This window comes from Cavia porcellus, unplaced genomic scaffold (genome assembly GCF_034190915.1).
Source record: "Cavia porcellus strain 051 isolate PalLab524CR breed Dunkin Hartley unplaced genomic scaffold, mCavPor4.1 scaffold_2, whole genome shotgun sequence".
NCBI lineage: Eukaryota > Metazoa > Chordata > Mammalia > Rodentia > Caviidae > Cavia > Cavia porcellus.
In genome coordinates, this window is record NW_026947485.1 from 46,374,464 (window position 1) to 46,395,520 (window position 21,057).

The following is a 21,057-nucleotide window of genomic DNA, read 5'->3' on the forward strand; positions in this document are numbered from 1 at the left end:
TAAGGGCCGAGTAAAGATGTTTTGCTTATAAAATCATTTAAAATGTAACTAGGTAAACATGTAAAGTTCCTTCTAAATTCATGAGTGGTAAATCAAATAAGAAAAAAAGAAAAGAAGAAAAGGTGGGGGAGGCTGAATGCATTTGACGTGGGAGCTATAGTTGGCCAACCCTGGCCTTAATGTTTTAAGACAAACTTGGTTACTTTTCTCTCATTGCTGGGACAAAATACCCAGAACTTCAAATGAAGGGAAGAAAGGTTTTTTAGTTTACAGTTTGTGGAGGTTTCAGTCCATAATCCGCTGGCTTCAGTGCAGGGTGGCGTGTCACAGGGGCAATACTTCAAGACAGCAGCCAGCCAAGCCTCCTTTCTTCATTTATATTGTACACAGGCTACCCCACCCCCCCACCCCATGCCCACTTCAGGGCCTGTGTAGCACTCACAGAATCTCCTTGCCTCCTCTTGCAAAGGATGAGGATATTTACAAAGTAAGAACCCTGACTCCCTGCTGAGTCTCTTAGTTAAACTTCTGAAAATCACACATATCAAGACCTAATAACTATAGTGTGATCAAAATGTACAGTGAATATATATTTTTAAACATTTATTTTAGTAAGAAATCTACTGCTGTCATACTCCTTCAGAATATTCCCTCTCACTTTAAATACATTTATTCCATCATTCTTAGCAATTTATGCAGTGGTCCTACGACTCCTCTTTCATGATTGTCTTTAATTGCACTGTTGTAGCTGCCTAGATATCCTAGATCAATTCAAAATGTTCAGTTTTTGTGGTCACTTTGACTTTGTAGAGGAGGTGGAAGTCACATGGTGCCAAATTGGTGGATGAAGACACACCATAATATTTTCCAAGCCTATCTTTAGATTGTGTGGCATTCAGCAGCATCATGCATTCATGTTTTTTGAAGAGTTTTTGTTGGTTTGTCTATTGCTATGACATCTTGTAAAGATCCAAAGAAGACTTCCTGAACTGCTTAAGAAAATGTAAGAATTATGGGATTAACAGAGGCAGAGGAGTGTGATGAAGATCAATGGTGATGTAGTTTTTGCTGTAATTTTTAAAATTTAAACATTCATTGTATAATTTGATTGTATCTTATAGAAACTGTATTAGATTATGTGTCTATATGTAACCATGTCCTTTAGGCTTTTGCTTGGAGATGTGAGATGTGGAAGTGGAGACCGTCGTGTTCATAAGTGGGTTTGTGTTGTTTTGTTTTGTTTTCGATTACAAGTTTTCTTGTGAATTCCTTTTTTAAAAATTTATAAGTTGCTGCCCTCTTGTGGGAGTCCTGTGTCATTGTGCTTCTTCATTTCTTTGCTTTATGATGGATTTGTGTTTATTAAACATAACAGCATACTCAGAGGTGGAAAAGCCTCTGGATTTAATTACTAAACCAACAAGAATTGATTATAGCTACTGATGCTTAATATGAATGGTAGAGTTTACTTATGTAGTATATTTCTGAAATATATTAATGTGTTTTGAAATTCCCCTCTGGTACAGCAGAGCCAACACTTGTAATATAACCTGACCTTTCTTAGATGTGTGCTCAAGGCTAGTTATTTCATTTAAACAGCTTTGAGATGTGATTCAAGTACCATACACTCCATTCCTATAAAATATATAATCAGTACTTTTTAGAATTCACAGGTTTATGCAACCTCTGCCACAATCAAGGTAGAGATATTTTAATTCCTTGAAAGAAACTGCTTTTTAGTTTTTGTCCTCCTATACTACATCTACCTCAAAGCCATCAATAGCTGTTAGTTTACTTTCTGCCTATATAGATTTGCTTATTTTAGATATTTTGCACAAATGGAATTACATGTAGTTCTTTGTGATTGGTTTCCTCACTTAGCACAGTGGTTTCGAGTTTTATCTATGTTGTTGCCTAATCGATACTTCATTCCTTTTATATCTAGATAACATTCCTTTGTATGAATGATATTTTAGTTATTTTTCTCTCATTGCTGAAACAACATACCCAATGCCAAAGAAGAGAAGAAGCTTAGATTTTGTAGAGGTTTCAGTCCATAATCAGCTGGCTCTAGAGCAGGGTGGCATGGGAGACCGGTATCACGGAGGGGAAACAGTTCATAGGCAGAAAATGGCAAAGCAACAAGAGACGACCACTGCTCTTCTAACCCTTATATCTTAACAGGGTGTGCAGGGCAGGTAGCACTCACACTCTTAACCCTAGTGCCCCGATCCAGCATTGCACCACAAATCAGTTCTAGAGTCACACAGTGTAGATTCAGCCACCTCTGAAAAAGCCCCACTGCTGAGGTTGTGGAGGGAAGCCTGCCACAAGATGGGTGCCGTAACAGATGGGTAGCATTTGGTTTTCCTGTTCATCAGTTAGTTGGTAAGACATTTGATCTATTTCCACTTGTGCTCTTGGCTATTTTTATATCTTTGGCGAAATAGGTATTCTTTTTCTGTTTTTAAGTTGTGATTGAGTTCTAAGCATTGATTTTTTTTGGATAATATATCTACTTTCAATATCATTTTATTTAAAGTAAGTTTCTTATAGACAACATGTAATTAGGTCCATTTTTTTTACCCATTAGGTTAATTTATATCTTTTTTGATATATTTAAACTATTTATACTTACAATAGTTATTGATGTGTGAGGACTTAAGTTTGCCATTTTCTGTATTCTGTTTCCATTTTATTGTGTTCCTCAAATTTCATAAACATTTAAAATTTTGTCTTAACATATTTATAGTGCTTTTGAGTGCATCTCTTTGGATAGCCTTTGTAGTTATTGATCTTACTCTACAGAAAATTTTCAGACTCAAGGTATAGGCTTGAAGAAAGGGAAAATGGTACTAATGCAAATTAAAAGTCTGTCTTGTGTGAGGCTGATGGACTGGAGAGTAGAAAATTTGAAATAGTTTTTTTTTCAGTATTTGAAAACATTGCTTTCAACAAATCTTCATTTTAGTTTTTTGTTACTCTAAGGTAAATAAATGATGGTGTCATCGAACATTTATGTTAGAAACGCACTGATTTATAAATGAATGAAATTTATAATAAAGCATTATAGATTTTACTTGTGGAAGTGTATGTGACACATCATTTATGCCAGTAAACTCTGTTATGTGTCCTGTGTATATGTGCATATTCACTCACCTGCTTGCCGACCCCTCTATTAACCTTAAACTAGTTGTTAAGCATTTAACACACTTCTGGGAATTTCACTAATGCTTTGAATTTTTAAAATTAAAAGTACCTACAATTTTAGTTTAATAATTCTAACTGAACAAACTAATCACAAGCACATGTTTCACTGTGCCCTCTTTTACAGTATCATTGTTTTTACTTGGCCGGGAGCTGCCATTGGATGCTGATTGTCTCAGGCAGACTATATGCATGACTGTGGTTAGACACCACAATGAGACGAGTACAGTATGCTTTCTGAATGTAGGGAAGTTTCACATTGATAAACACTAGGAGAATGTTCACAGTTCTGTGAAACGTTCATGAAAGAGTATGTCCTCACTTCTCTTGCCTTCGTATCATAAGGATCTGGGTAGCATATCCACTCACTCCATCCTGTTACACTGATACTGTGGAGAGTGGGTGACAGGATCATGTGTTGCTTACCCCCTTGAGAATGGTGAAGAATGTCTGTTTAATTTCCACATGCTTCAGGGATTTCCAATATGGTATTTTATAGTGTGATACAGATCAGCAAGAAATAGTCTAGTATTTCAGCCCTAAACTTTTTAATACATATTTTATTTGTGGAGTATTATTTAAGGATTCCTTTAAAATTACTCAATATTGCAGTGTCTTCTCTAATTTATAGAGGCCTCTTTATGTCTCTGCAGTGCTGAATAATTGTGTATATAATATTCTTTTTAATGACTTTATTTCTATGATAAATGTTTATGTGCCAAAACTAATTGTAATAAATTTGTCTTGACTTTTTCCCCTTTAGGTTGATGAGCGGTGTTAAAAATAATGTTGGAAGAGGGATCAATGTTGCCTTGGCTAATGGTGAGAATAGTTACTGTTACCTGTGAATGTAAACAGTGAATAGTCTTGTGTCCCAAAGTAAAATGTACACTTGCCTCCAGGGATCAGGTTAGAAAAATGCCACATTTTACACTAAAACCTGTCCCTTAAACCACCAGATGGAAACTCGGTCCCTAACAATGTATAGCATATTTTCGCAGAAGTACCCCAGCTCTGTGTGGAAAGCTTCCTATGGAGATTGTTAGGATAAGAGCAGTCTAATGTTAAATTGTTGGCATCTTGCTGTACATTTGGGAACTGTAGCATATTGAGATAAGTAGAATGAGGGTATGTAAGGTAACAGGATTATTGACTGTGATAGACAAAGGGAGGAACAAAGAGTAAGAAATGTTCTCATTTTTCAGTGTTGTTCATATTTTCAGAAGTTTATTCTTATAAATAAATTCACTGGATCTTAAAAAACCTTGAAAATTAAATCTAAACGCTAACTCACAGAGTGTGGGCAGACTGCACATTGATGCGCTTTGTTCTGGTGTAAATATCTTATCCTCATGTAGCATGGTTAGAAACCACCCGCTGCCTTATCCCATTCACCTTGTAGAAAAATAGTTTTTATTTCTTTCCTAGTTGAGAAATTTTTGCCTTTCTGGTTGTTTCATTTTTTTTTTTTTTAAGTAAAGCATTCAGTATCTCTTTAACCTATTTTCAATGATAAGTAAATGTAAATTTTAAAAATATCTTTAGAAAGTAGTATCTGGTTCAATGTGCTGAATTCTATTTAGTCCTACATTTTAAGTTTGTAAATAGTGCAGTATGCAAATTTTTAGTTCAGTACATTTTTTTAAAAAGCATGGTATCTGATTCAAGTAGAAATTTGTTTGCTGTCAACTTGTACAGTTGTTGGTAATTCCTAAGGAATATAGTAACACATAAGGATAAACTATATCTAACTTTGAATTGAAATGATCTTCCCTCAGTAATGAGCTTCTGTTTGCCACTCTGTAAAAGATTGATGAGAAAGCCTTATCTAGAAATTATGGTTTAGAAGTATGTTTCTAATGCATGTAATTCCATTTTTAAATTCTCAGTAGTAATGAATGCACACCAGTCATTGAATAAAACCATTTGCCTTCTGCAGTGTATGGTGTATTTCATTTGCATAGTTTGACTGAATTCAATGTTTTTCAGGCAAAACGGGAGAAGTATTAGACACTAAATATTTTGACATGTGGGGAGGAGGTACGTGTGAATAATTTCTAACTCTTCTGTTGGCACTGACTTAATCACATCAAAATAGTATAATGCGAGTAATGGTATCATTTGGTGTTCATTTTATTTCCTTGCACTAAATGTCCAGCTATATTTATGTGAGCAGCCATACTGTATACAGTTTGTTTGTGGTGGGTCATTGAGCATAATAATATGAAAGTAAAAGTTTTATTTAATTTTTTGTTTTGGATACTGGGAATCGAACCCAGTATCTTGCACTTGCCAGGCAGATGCTTGCATTCTTGAGCCCCAGCCCAAAAGTAGAGATTTTAAGACATCTGAGTCCTTTCTTATATAGGACAACTATTTCAGAGCCGTAGGCTTCTTTAGGTTTCTGTCTGAGCTTAAAAAGAATAATTTGAAGACTGAAATAGCCAGTGTAAATACTGTCTGAATTGATTTGTGCTTACATGTGATTTTGCAGTTTCAAGAGTAAAGCATAAGGAGCTTTAGATAGACAAGATAAAATGTCTCGTTTTAGAAAATAGTAATCCTATAATTTATTCTAGTTCTGTTCTCTGACTACAGTATAGCAAACTATTAAAATAAAATAGAATTTTCTAATTCTGTGTTCTTGGACCATCCACAAATTTTTTTCCCTTCTGTGTTTGGAATTATTCAAGGAGTGGAAAGGACTTTTCACTAGAAATCACTGCTTTTCATATTTCATATTCAGAAATGATTATGATGGGGTTGGGGATTTAGCTCAACAGCATAAGTGCCTGCCTTGCAGGCGTGCAGTTGTGGGTTCTATCCCCGGTACCAATAAAAAAAAAAAAAAAATGATTATGATGGCTGTTCATTTAAAACAAACCAACTCTTCTTTTTCAGATGTGGCACCTTTTATTGAGTTTTTGAAGAACATACAGGATGGAACAATAGTCTTAATGGGAACGTATGATGATGGGGCAACCAAGTATGTAAACATCAAAGTTTGTTCAACTCTTGTAGCTATAATTTATAATCATAAAAGCAACATGTTTTCATTGAAAAATATTTGTTAAGTAGACCAATTGCAACTATCAGATAAACACTGTCAACATTTTTTTTTTTTTTTGCAAACAATTCCACTTACATAATATTTCTTAAATTTGTAAGAATTGAAAATTGAACCGATGGAATGCTGAGCTACCTTCTTAGCCCTTTTCTTTCTTTTCTTTTAATTTTATTTTGAAACACTCTCATGAAGTTGTCCAGGCTGGCCTCCAGCTTTGTAGTCCTGCCTTAGCTGTCTGATAGCCAGAAGTATAGCTGTGGGCCCCAGACCCAGCTGTGACCAGCATTCTTAAAGTCTACATCCTGCTTTTCTTCCTATGTAAACATTTATCATGCATATATAGTCATAAAATTAGAATCGCATTGTCCATAAATTTCTTCATACTTTGTTTTATATTCTATTTAAAAACCTTAAATTGTGTTTCCCCTGACATTCTTCGGTACCGGTGTTCAAGCCTTTCTAGCAGTTCATCACACTGGCTAACCTGTATTTAAAAATTTCCTACTGCCAGATGTTTCGTCTTATACATAACATTGTGATAAACATCCTCAACATGATCCTTTTTTTCTTTTTGCACTTTTGCTTATAGCCTTAGAGTGTATTTCTACACTGGAATTAATGGTTAAAAATATACTAGTGATACTGTTGGTTGCAAACTTTAGTAGATGGTAGACACGTAATTTTTTCTTGAAACTGTATGTGTCATAAAACTTTGGAAAACATGGAAGAGCACAAAGAAGAAAACAAGTTGCAGTTCATTTCATCATACAGGAATGACCACTGATAATACTTTAGTTTCCATTCCAGATGACTTAGTGCACATATTTTCTTCTTGCTAAATATTTAGAATGGTGGTATTTGTAGCTTACTTTCCACAATTGTGGTGACTATTTCCCATACTGAATATTCTTCATAACAGAAAATTGTTCATGTCGGCCTAGCCTATTTTTTAAACATGTCATCATTTATAATCTTTTTACTTACAATAACTGTAGACCATTTCCAATGTTTTATACTTGGCAAAATGAGTTCTCTGAACATTTTTGAATCATCTGTGTTTGTATTCTGAGATAAACATTTTGAAGTGAGATTGGTGAATTTAAAAATGTGCACACTTAAAGAGCAGTGCTTTAAAAAGTTGTGCAAACCGTGTATTTTTCTGAGAAGTTTGTGGACACCAATTTTTTTAAAGTTTCAATTCTAAAAGTTTGGGTGATTTTTTGTTTTTGTTTTTGTTTCCGTTTTTGCAGTGCTGGGGATTTAACCTAAGGGCTCTTGCATGCCAGACAAGTACTCTGTCCTTGAACTACATATGTAACAAACCATGGTCCCCCTTCCTTTAAATTTTTTTTTTTATTTTGAAACAGGGTCTCACTGAATTTTCCAGGTAGGCCTCGAACTGAGATCATTTAGCTTTAGCCTCTGCAGTAGTTGGAATTACAGACATATACTATCGTATTTAGTGCTAAGTTTTGAAAAAGTATCTTACCTTTGAAAAACATGACTTCTTTTGTTTGAGAGATGAAGTGTTTTGGTACTCTTTAATAAGTCATGGTTGACCATTCACATTGGTCCATACCAATTTGTAAGAGCATTTAGGTATTATAATATTAACCATTTATTTTTTTAAAATGTATTTTTGATGCATAATTCACTTTTAATTTTGTTAATTTATGGTGCTTTCTGACTTTTAGAAGACTGGACATTGTAGAATTTGTGGATTTTTTTTTTCTTTTACTTGTGTTTTTTATATCCAAATTAGATTTTTATTGCAGTAATTTCACAGTAATCCTACAATTTTAAAAATACATGTGTAATTTCTCTGAGACTTACAATGCTTTTACCAGGTTCTTATGTTGATCTGATTATATTTTAGAAATTTATGTTCCATTAATCTATTTACTTCTGTTCCCAAAGACAGTATTTAAATTATTTTATAACTGTGTTATAAAATTAAATGTACTTCATACCATTCCAATAGGCTAACCCCTTCTTTTGTTACTTGTCTTTTTAAAATTTCTCCTAATTTTCTTTATTTTTTCAAGAATAATAAAAATCTTAGATTTTAATTGAAAAGGCTTCTCTATAAGACCCACACAGGAATATGGCATATTTATTTACAGGTTTTTATGAAAATATTTAGTGTATAGGAAGTGTATATCAAGAAAACATGGCCATTTTATGAATGAGCCTAGACTAAAGTAATTTCTTTGGCACTGTGCATTTTATTTGGTTCTGTAAAGGTACGTTAAATCTGTAAGTGGAATTTTAATATAGTAATGGCAAATTTAGTCATCTCCATGTTGCTCAATAGAACCAAGCAGAATGTAATTAAGTATTTTATCAAAAAACAAGTAACTTACCGTTTGCTTCATCAGAGAAAATGCAGTATTATATGTATCGTTGGAGGCTTTAAAAAAGCTCCCATTTTCTGACTAGACACATCCAACCTTTCTTCACCATAATATGCCTGATAGGACTCAGAACTGTTCTCCTTAATCTACTGATATTTCAGTAAATTGTAGCCTAAGTGAAGGGTTTTAGTGTTGATTCCTTGGATTGAGCAGGGACCTTAAAAGCCATCTGAGCCAAGATCCCAGCCTGGAGGTTCTGTTGGAATACGAATGAATGTGTATATACAGCCCTCACCTGCTGAAGATGCTGTGTCTCTAAAACAAACTAACTCATAAAGAAATGTTATACTTTTAGGATAGCTTTCTTCTCAGTTCTGCTTGAGAGTCATTATCTTGGGTATACAGAACAACAAAACAGCAAATCGTTCTCCAAGTCATTTGCTTCTTGAAGGATTTAAAACAAATCGGCATTTCCTTTTAGTTTTCTCTTTTCCAGGCACAACATGAATGGCTCTTTCAACCTTTTATTGTGTTAATTTCTAGTTTGTTTTACTCTCTTGGCTATATTTCTTGGACATTCTTTAGTTGATTACTGTCTCTTTTAAAATAAGAGCCCCAAATTAAACACTGTTCCAGATGTGGTCTGGCCAGTACAGTGTACAGTGGAGATGCTAGCTTGCCATGTTTTAGAGATTACATTTCTTTGAATATTCATGCAGACTGGTATTATATTAGTTTTCTTTAAACAGTCATATCCCATTTTTGGCTCACAAGTTTTTGGTCAAGTTGAATTCTCAGATCTTTTCATTTGATCTCAGACTTTAAAAAAATTATTTAGTTTTTATTTTTTTAACCACTGCCAAGTCAGGTCTTTCTCCCCATTTAGAACATGATTTTGTTTAATTTAAATGAAGGACTTTATATTCATTTATTCTTGTTGAATTTAATTTGGCTGATTTGTGCCTACTTGGTCTTGATCCTGACGTTTGCCCTACAAGGCTTCCGTGATCCAGGCTTTGTACTTTCTCCAAAATCGTTTTTTAAATATAAGTTCTTGATACAAATGTTTACCACCGGCAATGTGCCACTCTGCTAGAGGCCACTTCCTCCAAGGGGTTCATCTGTTAATCAACTGCAGAAATTACTTTCCAAACTACTGCCAGTGTACCCCAGTAACCTTAGCATCCAGCTGTAATTTTATTATTTTATTCATCGAGACTGTTTTCCAAGACTATCAGATGCTCACTTAAGATTCATGGACCATGCTAATTATAATACCCTGATCTACTGACACATAGCTAAAATAGCTGAGATGTCATTGATTGGTTTTCTTTTTCTCACTGTTTAACACTGCTCCTTGTTTCTTTCCTTTTATTTTAATACTCACATATGACTTTGTTGTCTGCCAGCCTAAAATTTCAGTAAGAATTAGAATTAGTTCAATCGGACCACTGATTTTAAAATTTTCCTTGCCTTCTTGAAGTAACTGTCTTTTTTTTTTTTTTTTTGTCTTCTTGCTTTTTATCGGTACCGGGGATTGAACTCACAACTGCCTGCTTGCAAGTTAGGCGCTTATGCCGCTGAGCTAAATCCTCAGCCCCGAAGTAACTGTCTTAATATTTTCATTTTCTGAGATAACTTTGACACTGGCTTGAAGATTACATTAATAGGTTCCTCTAGAATCTAAGTGTGTGATGTTTGTGGATCTGGAGGCTTAGATTCACTTTAGAGCACTTACATGGATGTTCTGGAGCTGCTATTCCATTTTTATGTTGCTCAAAGAATACTTGTCTCTATGGACATTCATGTTTTAGTCTGTCAGTAGTCTACATATGTCATTTTTCTTGTGAAAGTGTGTCCCTTCATTACTGACACTTAGTAGCAAAAGTTCTATAATAGTTTTATGCATCCCATGATTTTAAGCATTATAGATCTTCCTCATAGGAGTATTAAAAACTTTGTTACTAGTAACATTTGGGGTATGTTTATCCCTCAGTGTATTTTTTTTTTTTTTTTTTTTTGTATTGGGGATCGAACTCATGACCTTGTGCTTACTAGGCAGGCACTTATGTTGCTGAGCTAAATCCCTGGCCCTGTCTTTTATCTGTAAAAGCTTTCTTTTTTAACTTTGAGACAATTGTAATATCCTCCAGTAGTAGTACTAGCTTAGAAACTATCTTGCCTCTTTTCTGGGATTGTTAACAGTTAACTAGTGAAAATTATTGGTGTTCTTAGGTTTGAGAGTCTTATCCCTTTATAAGAATTTTCACTTTCTGATATGTGTTTTTTCAAGTCTGGCTTGAAAGCCACTTATGGTTAGTATTTCTTATTGTACCAACTACTGAGGTAGGTGGTTTTCATCCAGTTTCTGATACTTCTTTCCAACTAATTGTTTCCTACTGATCACAATTGAGCCCAGAACATCAGTTCTCTTTTATTGCTCTCTCTGCTTTGATAAAGAGGTATAGGTGTGGCTTGATCATGTGACTTGGGATCTCATGGGAGCAGACTCAAGCAGTTACCCAGAGACTCCCTTTCCATTCCCCACTTCCTGTTTCTACTTCATATTTCCTTTGTATACCATTAGAATAGTTTGTAAGAAATTATAATCCCTGTATTTGACTCTGTCTGGCTTGTCACAGATTTATTATATATTCATTTTTAGTAAAACTCTTCACTAAATCAGGCAATGTAATTTTTTTAACTCATTCAGTTAAAACTATCAGAAGGAGGGAAATATAAAACATGTAACTAACTCATGATACTCCCGTACATTTTAAAAAAGGTTCACCTTCAGTGGTCTAGAAGGAAACAGTCCCAGGTTTTCAAGGATCAGACAGGACTTGCTTAAGTTTTTTAGCAACAAATTTTGACAACACATGAAATGTTGAGAAGCTACTTGAGAAACTTATTAGACACTCTGTTTGAGATTTTTATTGGGAGTTGGTCACGTAGGCACCCTGTAACCAGCCCTTCACAAAATTGCAGCTACCCAGACAGAAAGCTGGTGTGTGCTCAGCAGTGTGATTTATGCACCAGTGTGATTCAGCAACCATCCTCATCAGTTGTAGAAAGGCTGGTTCTACCCTACTCCCATCCAGTTGTCCAGATGCCAGCCAAGGCCAATTGTGCTAGTGGGTCTTCCCAAGGATGCACAGCTTGGGCCTGCTATGTTAATGCTTTTCTACACAGGACTTTAGGATGTTCTCATGGAAAAGTAAGGGGAATCAAAGTGTAAAGCTAAATCTTTAGGTTTCCTCTAAATCTCAGGTGAAATTGGCTTGGTTTATTCATATAGACCACAGTGATTGCTTCTGAAATTGAAAAGTACAGAAATAACCATAACAGACTGCCCTTCCATGTATTTTTAGTTGATGCAAATTCTGTGATAAAAAGATTTTCCTTATCTACGGGGACCAGACTTGCATTTGGGTAAACATCTACTTTGGGAGCAGATTTGGGTAAAAAGTAGTCCTTTGTCATTGATGGATTTACCAGCCATTATTTTAACTGTTTCTTGACAACCAAGAAGGCCTGTGAGTTGGCATTTTGCAGTCTTTCTGAGATGTACATACGAATCGATCCCTAACACTTTCTGTAGGAAGCAACCATGTAGGTACTCAATAAATCTACTGTCCACCCTGCATTTTAATACTGTTTATACTTGTTAAGACAGCAAAACTCAAGTATTAGTGTTACTGTAAGTGAAGAGTTCTCAGCAGCTACACAGTAGAATGCTTTACATAAAGTATGTGGAAAGAATTAAACAATTCTTCCAGATCCACAGCGTTCCAACATTACTTGGAAATAAGAAAATCGGGTTCAGGCAATATTGTACTTTCAGAGAGTTTCTCTTCAGAACAAAATTTACCTGTCAGTGGAACAAAGTGACAGCTAATTCTTACAATGATGATTATAGGAAATAAACCTGTAGAGAAACTTTGGGGAGAAAGTAAGAAGCATATATTCATCCAGTTCATGTGAGGGTCTCAGATTCCACAGAGAGTAAGATGATAGATTCTTTTTGCACCAGAGACATTTCCCTCTGTTTTCATTCACTTGATTATAATAAATCACTTCATGTAGAAGGGAGTTTGAACAGCTAAAAATATTCCAGATCTATCACTTTGCTTCATGACTGCAGTGTAATTTCTCCAGGTAGACAGTAGTGCCTAAACTGTGGTCAAAGCCACTCTGTTGCCCCATGGATATGGTTGGCATAAATTGTGAAATTTGAATATTTGGTTCTTTCATAAAGCTTGAAAAAAGAGTATCCCATATACCTTTTATGTTAGTTGAATGTTGTACCAATGTTTTTTCATTAAGATCCTGCAGGACTTAACAGATAAGAGCATGGGTTATGTGAAAGAACACTGAGACGTGAAATAAGTACCCTCTTCACTTCCCGCCGTTTCCAAATGCAAATGCAGGTTTTAGCAGAACAGACCTATCTGACCTGGAAGAGCTGTTGCTCTGTAGGTAATATTCTGGAGGACTTTATGTCAGAGAACATATCCAGGTTGCCCTTAGCTGCTTCTTGCCTTTTTCCCCCCTGCACAGCTAGCATTTATTTACTGAGTTTCTTTCCCTCTTAGGGAACATCCAATATTAGAATTAAAAACCATACAAAAAATTTAATAGTAATTTAAATTAATAATTGGCCACATGTCTTTTTGTCACTGCCCTCCCCTTTTAAATATTTAGCTGCTAGGTGATAATATTTTTCATTTTTATTAAATAGCAAATTAATTTTTATGACTATATTCAGAATTTAAACAAAACAGGTAGTGCCAGAAGTACTCTGATTTCTATCAGTATTTACCTTTATTCCATTTGCACATAATTTGCAGAGGATTTCATGGAGATTCTAAGTGATCATTAATTTTTTGAAGGTATTTGTTGCTGAAGGCTTTGGATAGCTTGGCTGAGCTTCTACAGACAGTTGTATGCCTTACATTAATATCAATAAGTAATTAAAATAATTCAATGAAAGCAAACTATTGTGTGAAATACAGACATCGAAAAGATATTTCTTAGTAGGCTAAGAATAAAATTAACTGCTAATCTTCCATGCCTTTTTTTAACTAAAGAATTCAAGTAAAAGTATTAATTCTGTGAAAAAAAGTCATCTTTTTTTTTATGTTCTCATGTTTAAGGCATGTTTGTTAAGAATCTTAGGTGATATTTTGACTTCATGTTTGTTAAATATCCAAGGTGATTCAATGTTAAATAACCTGTAGTACCTCATCCTTTTTCTTTTTAAGACTGAACGATGAAGCACGGAGGCTTATTGCTGAATTGGGGAGCACGTCTATTACTAACCTTGGTTTTAGAGACAACTGGGTCTTCTGTGGCGGGAAGGGCATTAAGACAAAAAGCCCTTTTGAACAGGTTAGTCTGATATTCATAACTAATGGACAAATACATTGCCAGAGCTTCTGTTACATATTCCTGTCCCAGCTACTTGAAAATTAGATGAAACAGGTACTAAATAATATGTTCAGATGCTTTTCTTAGATTCTTGGTAATCAGTTATTTGAAACAGCCATGATACTTTTTAAGTTTTAAAATTAAAAAAATAAACTTGAAACTCTGGATGGGTATTTTTTTTGACACTGTTGAAATAGAGTTACTTTTTAGCCTTTTAGAAAACATCAGTTATCAAGGGTTTTAGATAACAAGATATGTGGCTTTTAGATATGAGACTCACTTAACTTTGGAAATACTTTAGACTTTAATAGAATATAAGCTTTACTTTTTGTCTTAACAAATGATCTTTTTAAAAACATGTGCAATATTTTGTTCTTTTTAACTATTTTTGAAGACCTGCATGTATGTGCCAGGTCCCAAGGGTCACACATTTATATCTTGAGCAGCCATTCCTATGATTTCATTGCTGATATGAGTTTACTAAAATGCAAACACATAAAATACGGTAGTTCAAATCAGCAGGTTCCAAAGGTTTTCTAAACATTATACTATTATTGTGTTCCGATAGCACATAAAGAACAATAAGGACACAAACAAATATGAAGGATGGCCTGAAGTTGTAGAAATGGAAGGATGCATCCCCCAGAAGCTAGACTGAAGACTGAAGGAAGCACACTTTCACTGTTAATGGGAGAGCTATAAAGAAGCAGCTACATGTAAATATTTTAATAGCATGCAGCCATCTCGGTGTGTGCATGAACATTCTCTTTTGATATCAGGATTATTTATTGCTAACGTAAATAGCTATCTTTGTAAATAGTCCTCACTGTGAGCAAATCACTGAACCCTTTTTAAGAACATTTGCCTAAGAGTACAGTGTTTAGACTGCAATGGGAACCTACTATAATACTAAAAGTGTACTGAGTGGGTAACTAAAGAGATTGTGAAAATATTGATATATATATATGGTTGTTGTGAAAATGTATCATGACTTTCAGGAACGAGATTTTGCTTATATAGAGTGACATATATCTGGCCTTGTGATTACAGTATCTTTTAAATTAAAGAGAGATTTGACTAGCTGTATGTGTAATATTACCTTACACTCTTGATTCTCCTTATGTACCTCTTTTCTTAGTGTTTATTTTTCCTTTCCAAAAAAACAAGAAATAAAATATTTGATACACAAGTCTCAGATTTGTAAAAAGCACAACAAATTCATTTTTTAATGCACACAGTGAAAAGTATATAAATGCAGGTGACATTCACAACAATTCTCTGGATTTTGTGTTAGCAGTGTGAATATAGAGTGAAACGAGATGGTAACTTCACACAACTGTAGAACCAGGCCAGGCCCCTCCTCAACCTAAGTAGGTCGTGCAGGCCAGCCAAGGCAATATACTTAAAGCAATACAAGCATATGTTTTCCCTTATTTCTTATCAGCATTGACCAGTTGGCCAAGTGATTGGAAACAAGGCATGTCTTAGTATAATAATTATAATTTGGAAACCAAGAAATTCCGTGTGTACTTCATCTGACCTCATAATGGTAATAACTGCCCAAAGCTATAATGGCATACCATACTTATAAAAGTCCTAATTACTGAGTAAACCGATGATACTTTAAAAATAATTTTTATTTGACCCAAAATGATTTTATTCCCAATTCTACATAAAAATATAGATAGCCCTTTCCCTTAGTTTCAGATGATCAATTTTAATGGTTTTAGGGCATTTAATGTTGCGTATGCACTACCTTACACTGGAGCATAAACGTGTTTGATAATAAATTTGTCTTTCACAGTGTAAAGCAGTACTTAAATGTGAATCTAAATAATTTTAGATGACTTGTATAAATCTCAAAGCAGTATTTGTTATTTTCCTGTAAATTGGAAGTTACTTGGATGTTTCTTAAATATTAATAAATTTTTGAGTACTGTTTCTTTCCTCAAACTGAATGTAATTCAGAAGTCAGTGCACCTTTTTGTTTAAGCAATTTTTATAAACTTTTTAGATTTTTGGTGCTTATATACTAAATAGCATGCAACATGTATATTTTGACATTTAAAATACTTCCCTAAATTCTGTAAATTAAAAGAACAGCTATTTCACAGTTCCAGGGATTGTAAAATAAATGTTGCCGTTTTTTTTAATAATGAAAATAAACATTGGTTTTTTACATTGTCAATTTTTTCTGTATTTGGCAAAGTAATAATAACTGAAACGACATTAAAGGATTCGTCAAACATTTATGGTACTGCTTAACATGCAAAACATTAAGGCATTGTTGTAAACATAGTAATATCCTCTAGATATATCTTAACATGTATAGAATTTAAGAGTGTAAATGGCAGGACATATCTTTGATTTTTAAGATTGTAAAAAGGTGTTATTCAGCTATAGAACATGTCAAAAGATAAAGATTGGTTATATAACTCCTTTGGTACAGTCTGTTTTTGTCTAAATTCTGTGTTGTATAGCTTGTGTCAACTTAGCAATAATTTTACATTTAATTTTCAGATCTCTATAAACAGCATTATAAATGAAATACTGCTCATTTGATGTTGAAATTTCTCTTTATTAAAGCCAAAACTTTAACATCAACATTTTAGTAGTTTAACTGGTGTTTAAGGGCTTGTACATATTTGATACATATTTGAAATCACAGATGCATATGTAGAATAAGTGTACTACTACAAAAGTGTTAAATAGTAAAAGGAACTATAAAGTAAATGATATTTGGGAAAAATTAAGTTAGTCTTCATATTCCTATTAAAGTGAAATTAACCATTGCTTCTTCTGTATTTGTTTTTAAGTGAATCAGTTACTATTTTATAATTTTGATAAATGAAAGCTTAATTCATTTATTGTGTATTTTACTTTATGCTTTAAAAGTTTATATAAGTTGTAAATAATTTGGCCCCCAAATTATATAATTTCATTGTTTGGTTCATTACTGTGCCCCTTTTAAATGAAAGAAATGTGCTGTTTAGTGAAGCTGTTAAAGTGAAAATGGTTTTAGAATAAGAAAGGGAAAAGTACTTGTTGATCAGGCAGATTTGCCATTCAACTTCTTCATCTATTTCATTCTTCTGAACAGCAATAAATGCATGTACCAGGCGTGACCAATAAATATGGATGTCTGCACTGAAAATATTACAGGAAGGATAGTGGTACCTTCTCTCAACTGTTCTTACCACTTTCTGAAGCAGTTCTGGCAGCTCTCTTTCATGTGCCCAGGTGCTCTGTCTCTTGTGTCCTCAGTCAGTTCAGAATGTTTCCCTCATGGTCATTTTGACTTTGGGAAGTTCACAGGGCCAGAGCAGCGAGTAAGGTAGCTGAGAACATGCTGTGAAGGAGCTGCCTTTGTGTTGAATGGCAGTTGGTGGCTACATTCGCTGATTTTTTTTTTTTTTTTTTTTTTAACCACACTTCATAAAAACAAAAGGGGACTTCCTAGAACTGCTTTAGAAAGCAAGAGTGATGGGATATGAGTGTTCGATTTCTGTTTGGTTCTGATTGCCACCTTCTTCTGACCTGTTTAATGGCCATGTTCCTCGGTGTTCCTGTCATGATTTGCTCTGTGTTGCAATCCCTTCCATGAAGCAGTAGTCAAATCAAGGGCCAAGTAGAGTAAAAGGGCCAAGCAGGCAAATCTGGCAAGAGAACAGCAGGCAGTTGGGGAGTTATGAGTGGTGGAAGAGGCTCACCATCCTCCAAACCTGCTTCCAGCCCAGTGGGGGGTGCTGTGAATTTAAGGTCAGATACGTTTTGGAATCACTTTGAGTGAGTGGTCAGAAGGACCTCAGGAAGATGCTGAAAAAGTTTAATTGTAGAAGTTAAGTGTACCAAGCAAAATGCCTGGCAAAAACTACTGATTAAATCAACTATCAGTATTGCTACTGTTACTGTTCATTCCTCTTGCAGGCTAATAACATTTTAGATGAAGAAATGGTGAGTCCGCCTCTAGCTTTCCAGCTCCACTGTACCTAGCTAGAAGGCAACCACTCAGTAACCTGAGCCAGGAGATCATAGGTAAAGAGCTGCTCACCAAAGGCTGACCTTGACCTCCAGCCCTCTTGACTGTTGTATAAGACCTGTTACCTCATGCTCTACTCCAGAACCAGAGTTTACATCATACAAGGAATCTAAGCTACCATAGCTCCAGGGAGGTAGTGTTGCAAATGTTCCACTTGCTGGTCTGACCTTTAAAATGGGAAAGTATTTGACTTCAGCAAGGGGACAGGGGCTTTTCAAAACTCCTTTGTGTGGCAGCCACCAGTTGTACCTCACAGGAGCACACACCTTGATCCCAGCTCCTAATAACCTGAGCATCCACTCCAACTTCTACTCTAGTAGTAGTTTGGGGGAGAGGCTGGAAACAAGTTGTACCCACTTTGCATACCAGCATTGACTCCGGCCCAGAGAGCCTTAAAGTTCTTGTCCAGGACAAAAAGGAATCTTTTCAATGTGAATTTTGAAAGTTTTTTTTTGTTTGGTGGTTTTTGTTTGTTTGTTTTGAGATTTTTTTTATTTGCTTGTTTTTTTTGTTTTTTTTTTTTTTTTCTTTCTGAGATTTGAATTTTATGCATTTGACTTTAAGCCACATTTCCATGGCACATCATGTTGCAGTGCTGCTAACCTGTGATGGTGTTTCTACTGTTGAATGTAGTGTGATGAGATGCAAAAACATCCTGTGACCAGTGACAAATCCTGGGACCAGATGTCAATCTCAGCCTTCTCTACCACTGAATAAAATGGCCAATTTTGAAGTATACCTGTTCAAGAAAAATGCTGTTTCCTGTACATACATTCCTCTGAGTAAAGGCGTGTAAATCTTACTCCTACATTTCAAGTTTTAGTAACTTGGAAGCCAGTATAGACGTGAGAAGTTCACTCTAAAACTTGATATGAATTGTGCAGTCTCAGCTGGTGTGCTGAGATTGCTTTATTCAACTAATGAATTTTAATGTGTAGTTGCTTAAGAAATAGGTATTTAGGGAAAGGAAAAATTTAAGCTGGTGAAAGAGAATTTCTCAGATAATGAGATTTATCTTTCAGTTTAGGAAATTACCCTGTATCCACTAAATAGGAGATACGGAAGATTTCTTCTGATGCCTTCTTCAGTTTTACCATTTTGCTATTCTAAATTTTGTTTCTTGTTAGTACATACTTGCAGCTTATAATTATTACAGTCTGTGGTGGACCACCACGCCGCCCTCCCCCAGGCCTAAGTGTGTTTGTGCTTTGTAGCAAGCAGCACAGGCCATATAGAGGTGACTTCCCTAAATCGTCTTTAGGTTCAATAGGGAGTCTGGCCGAGGCTGTGTACATGTCTTCATGACAGCAAGCAGGTGGCGTTGGCCAGCACTGTTCTTCTCCGGGGGCCACTGAACTGGAAAGGGGCAGGCTTTGAGACTGGGGCTAAGGTACGAGAACATCTCCGCTGAGGCCTGTGTAAGTCCAGAGGAAATTCCCGGAATTGTCCCCCATGCAGGTTACTCGTCTGTTCCTTTCACCACAATGCTTTCTTCCCTCTTTTATAAACTTTGCCTGCCTGGCCACTTGTCTAGCACATTCAGCCACAGTCCCCTTGCCATGCCTCAGTGTGAATATGATTGCTACCAAGGTTGTGGGTGGCCTTCTGTGGTGGCCCTGTGAACAATTGGTCATCCCAAGTCCCTCTTGCATTGCCATTTTGTCCTTTGCACTTTCTTTTCACTGTGTGTCGAAACACCTTGTAAGACATTGGAGACTCACTGCAGTGTCATTAATACATTCTGTGTGGGGGCTGAAATATATACATAGCATTTCAATATTTTCATCCTCTATCCCTTCCCTCTCTCCTTCCACGTCTTGGGCCCCTTCTGATTTGCAGGAGCTCTAGCTCCCTATTTCCTTTTATCCATCTTTGGTGTTTATATATATTGAGTTTCTTATATAAGAGGATTCACACAACTGATTTATTTCACATGGTCTCTAGGTACATCTATCTGCACATGACTCAAGTTTATCTTGCTTTATAGCAGAGTCATACTCTATTGTGTATAAATGCCACACATTCTGTGTCATGTATCTCTTGAGTTAGCTATTACGAATTGTGCTGTTATAAACATGGATGTAATTTTTTAAATTATTTTTGGAAGATACAGAGAATAGCTGCATAAATGGAATTACCGTATGCTATTCCTGGTCTGTTCTAGAACTTGAGAAGACCAAAAATTAGTTGTTAAGAGAGTTTGAAATAAAGGATTGCATGAGTAGACAATGAAAAGTGCAGATTATGTACTAAGAATAAACAATCATTGATTTGTATTTTGTTTGTTGACACCTTTGGCTGGTTTGGAAAGAGTTTGAGGTATATAGGATTTATCAGTCTTCATCAAGTAATTAGATTAACTAATGATATGCTTTCTTGTGGTTGATAGAGGTGACCCTGAGTGTTAGGTAATAATAAATGTAGAATGGAAGGCTGCTTGCCTCTGTGAAGAGAGTCCCTCGGCTTAGAAAGGCTATTTTCTGCCCTTCAGTTATGTGCAAATCAGATGCTTTCACTCTGCAAATAAAAAAGTTACATTTGACACTTTAGTTTGTGTTGACTTTGTCCATATTTGTTACTGCTTTTCTCTTCATAACTATGTGGGGAAAGGTTACTTTTTCTAGCATGACTTTGTTTTAACAGTTTTTAATATGGTGCAAACCATCACTAGTGGTTTTTCTTTAGATGTGAATAGAAACTGTTACAAATGGTAAGTTAAGTAACATTTGGCTGTGAGCACAACAATCAAAAGGATGTAACTATATCTAACTAAGTTAGTTTGATCTTAACCCAGAATCATTTCCTTTTGGAATGATTATTAGATTCTTGTATAACCACACTGTTGGCCCCATTGGGGTCTAAATAAAAAGTCAGTTTAAATAACTTAGAGCTTAGAAATCAAGAAGCAGGATATTTTAATTATATATCATGGCAAATCTCTGTTCTCAGTGTTCCTATCA

The 21,057-nt window shown here is 35.2% G+C and overlaps 1 protein-coding gene across 4 annotated transcripts in view; it reads left to right on the forward strand.

Annotated features, from left to right (window-relative positions):
- Window positions 1-20,639, forward strand: part of Fam3c (FAM3 metabolism regulating signaling molecule C) — a 46,363-nt gene extending 25,724 nt beyond the window's left edge. For all 4 annotated transcript variants that reach the window (XM_063241581.1, XM_013158333.3, XM_003475039.5 and 1 more), the window contains 5 exons: window positions 3,971-4,029; window positions 5,197-5,247; window positions 6,109-6,193; window positions 13,893-14,019; window positions 14,627-20,639. In XM_063241581.1, coding sequence (XP_063097651.1) covers window positions 3,971-4,029; window positions 5,197-5,247; window positions 6,109-6,193; window positions 13,893-14,019; window positions 14,627-14,716 — 412 coding nt within the window. In that variant the 3' untranslated portion in view covers window positions 14,717-20,639. The remainder of the gene's footprint in view (window positions 1-3,970; window positions 4,030-5,196; window positions 5,248-6,108; window positions 6,194-13,892; window positions 14,020-14,626) is intronic.
- Window positions 20,640-21,057: the final 418 nt, after the last annotated feature.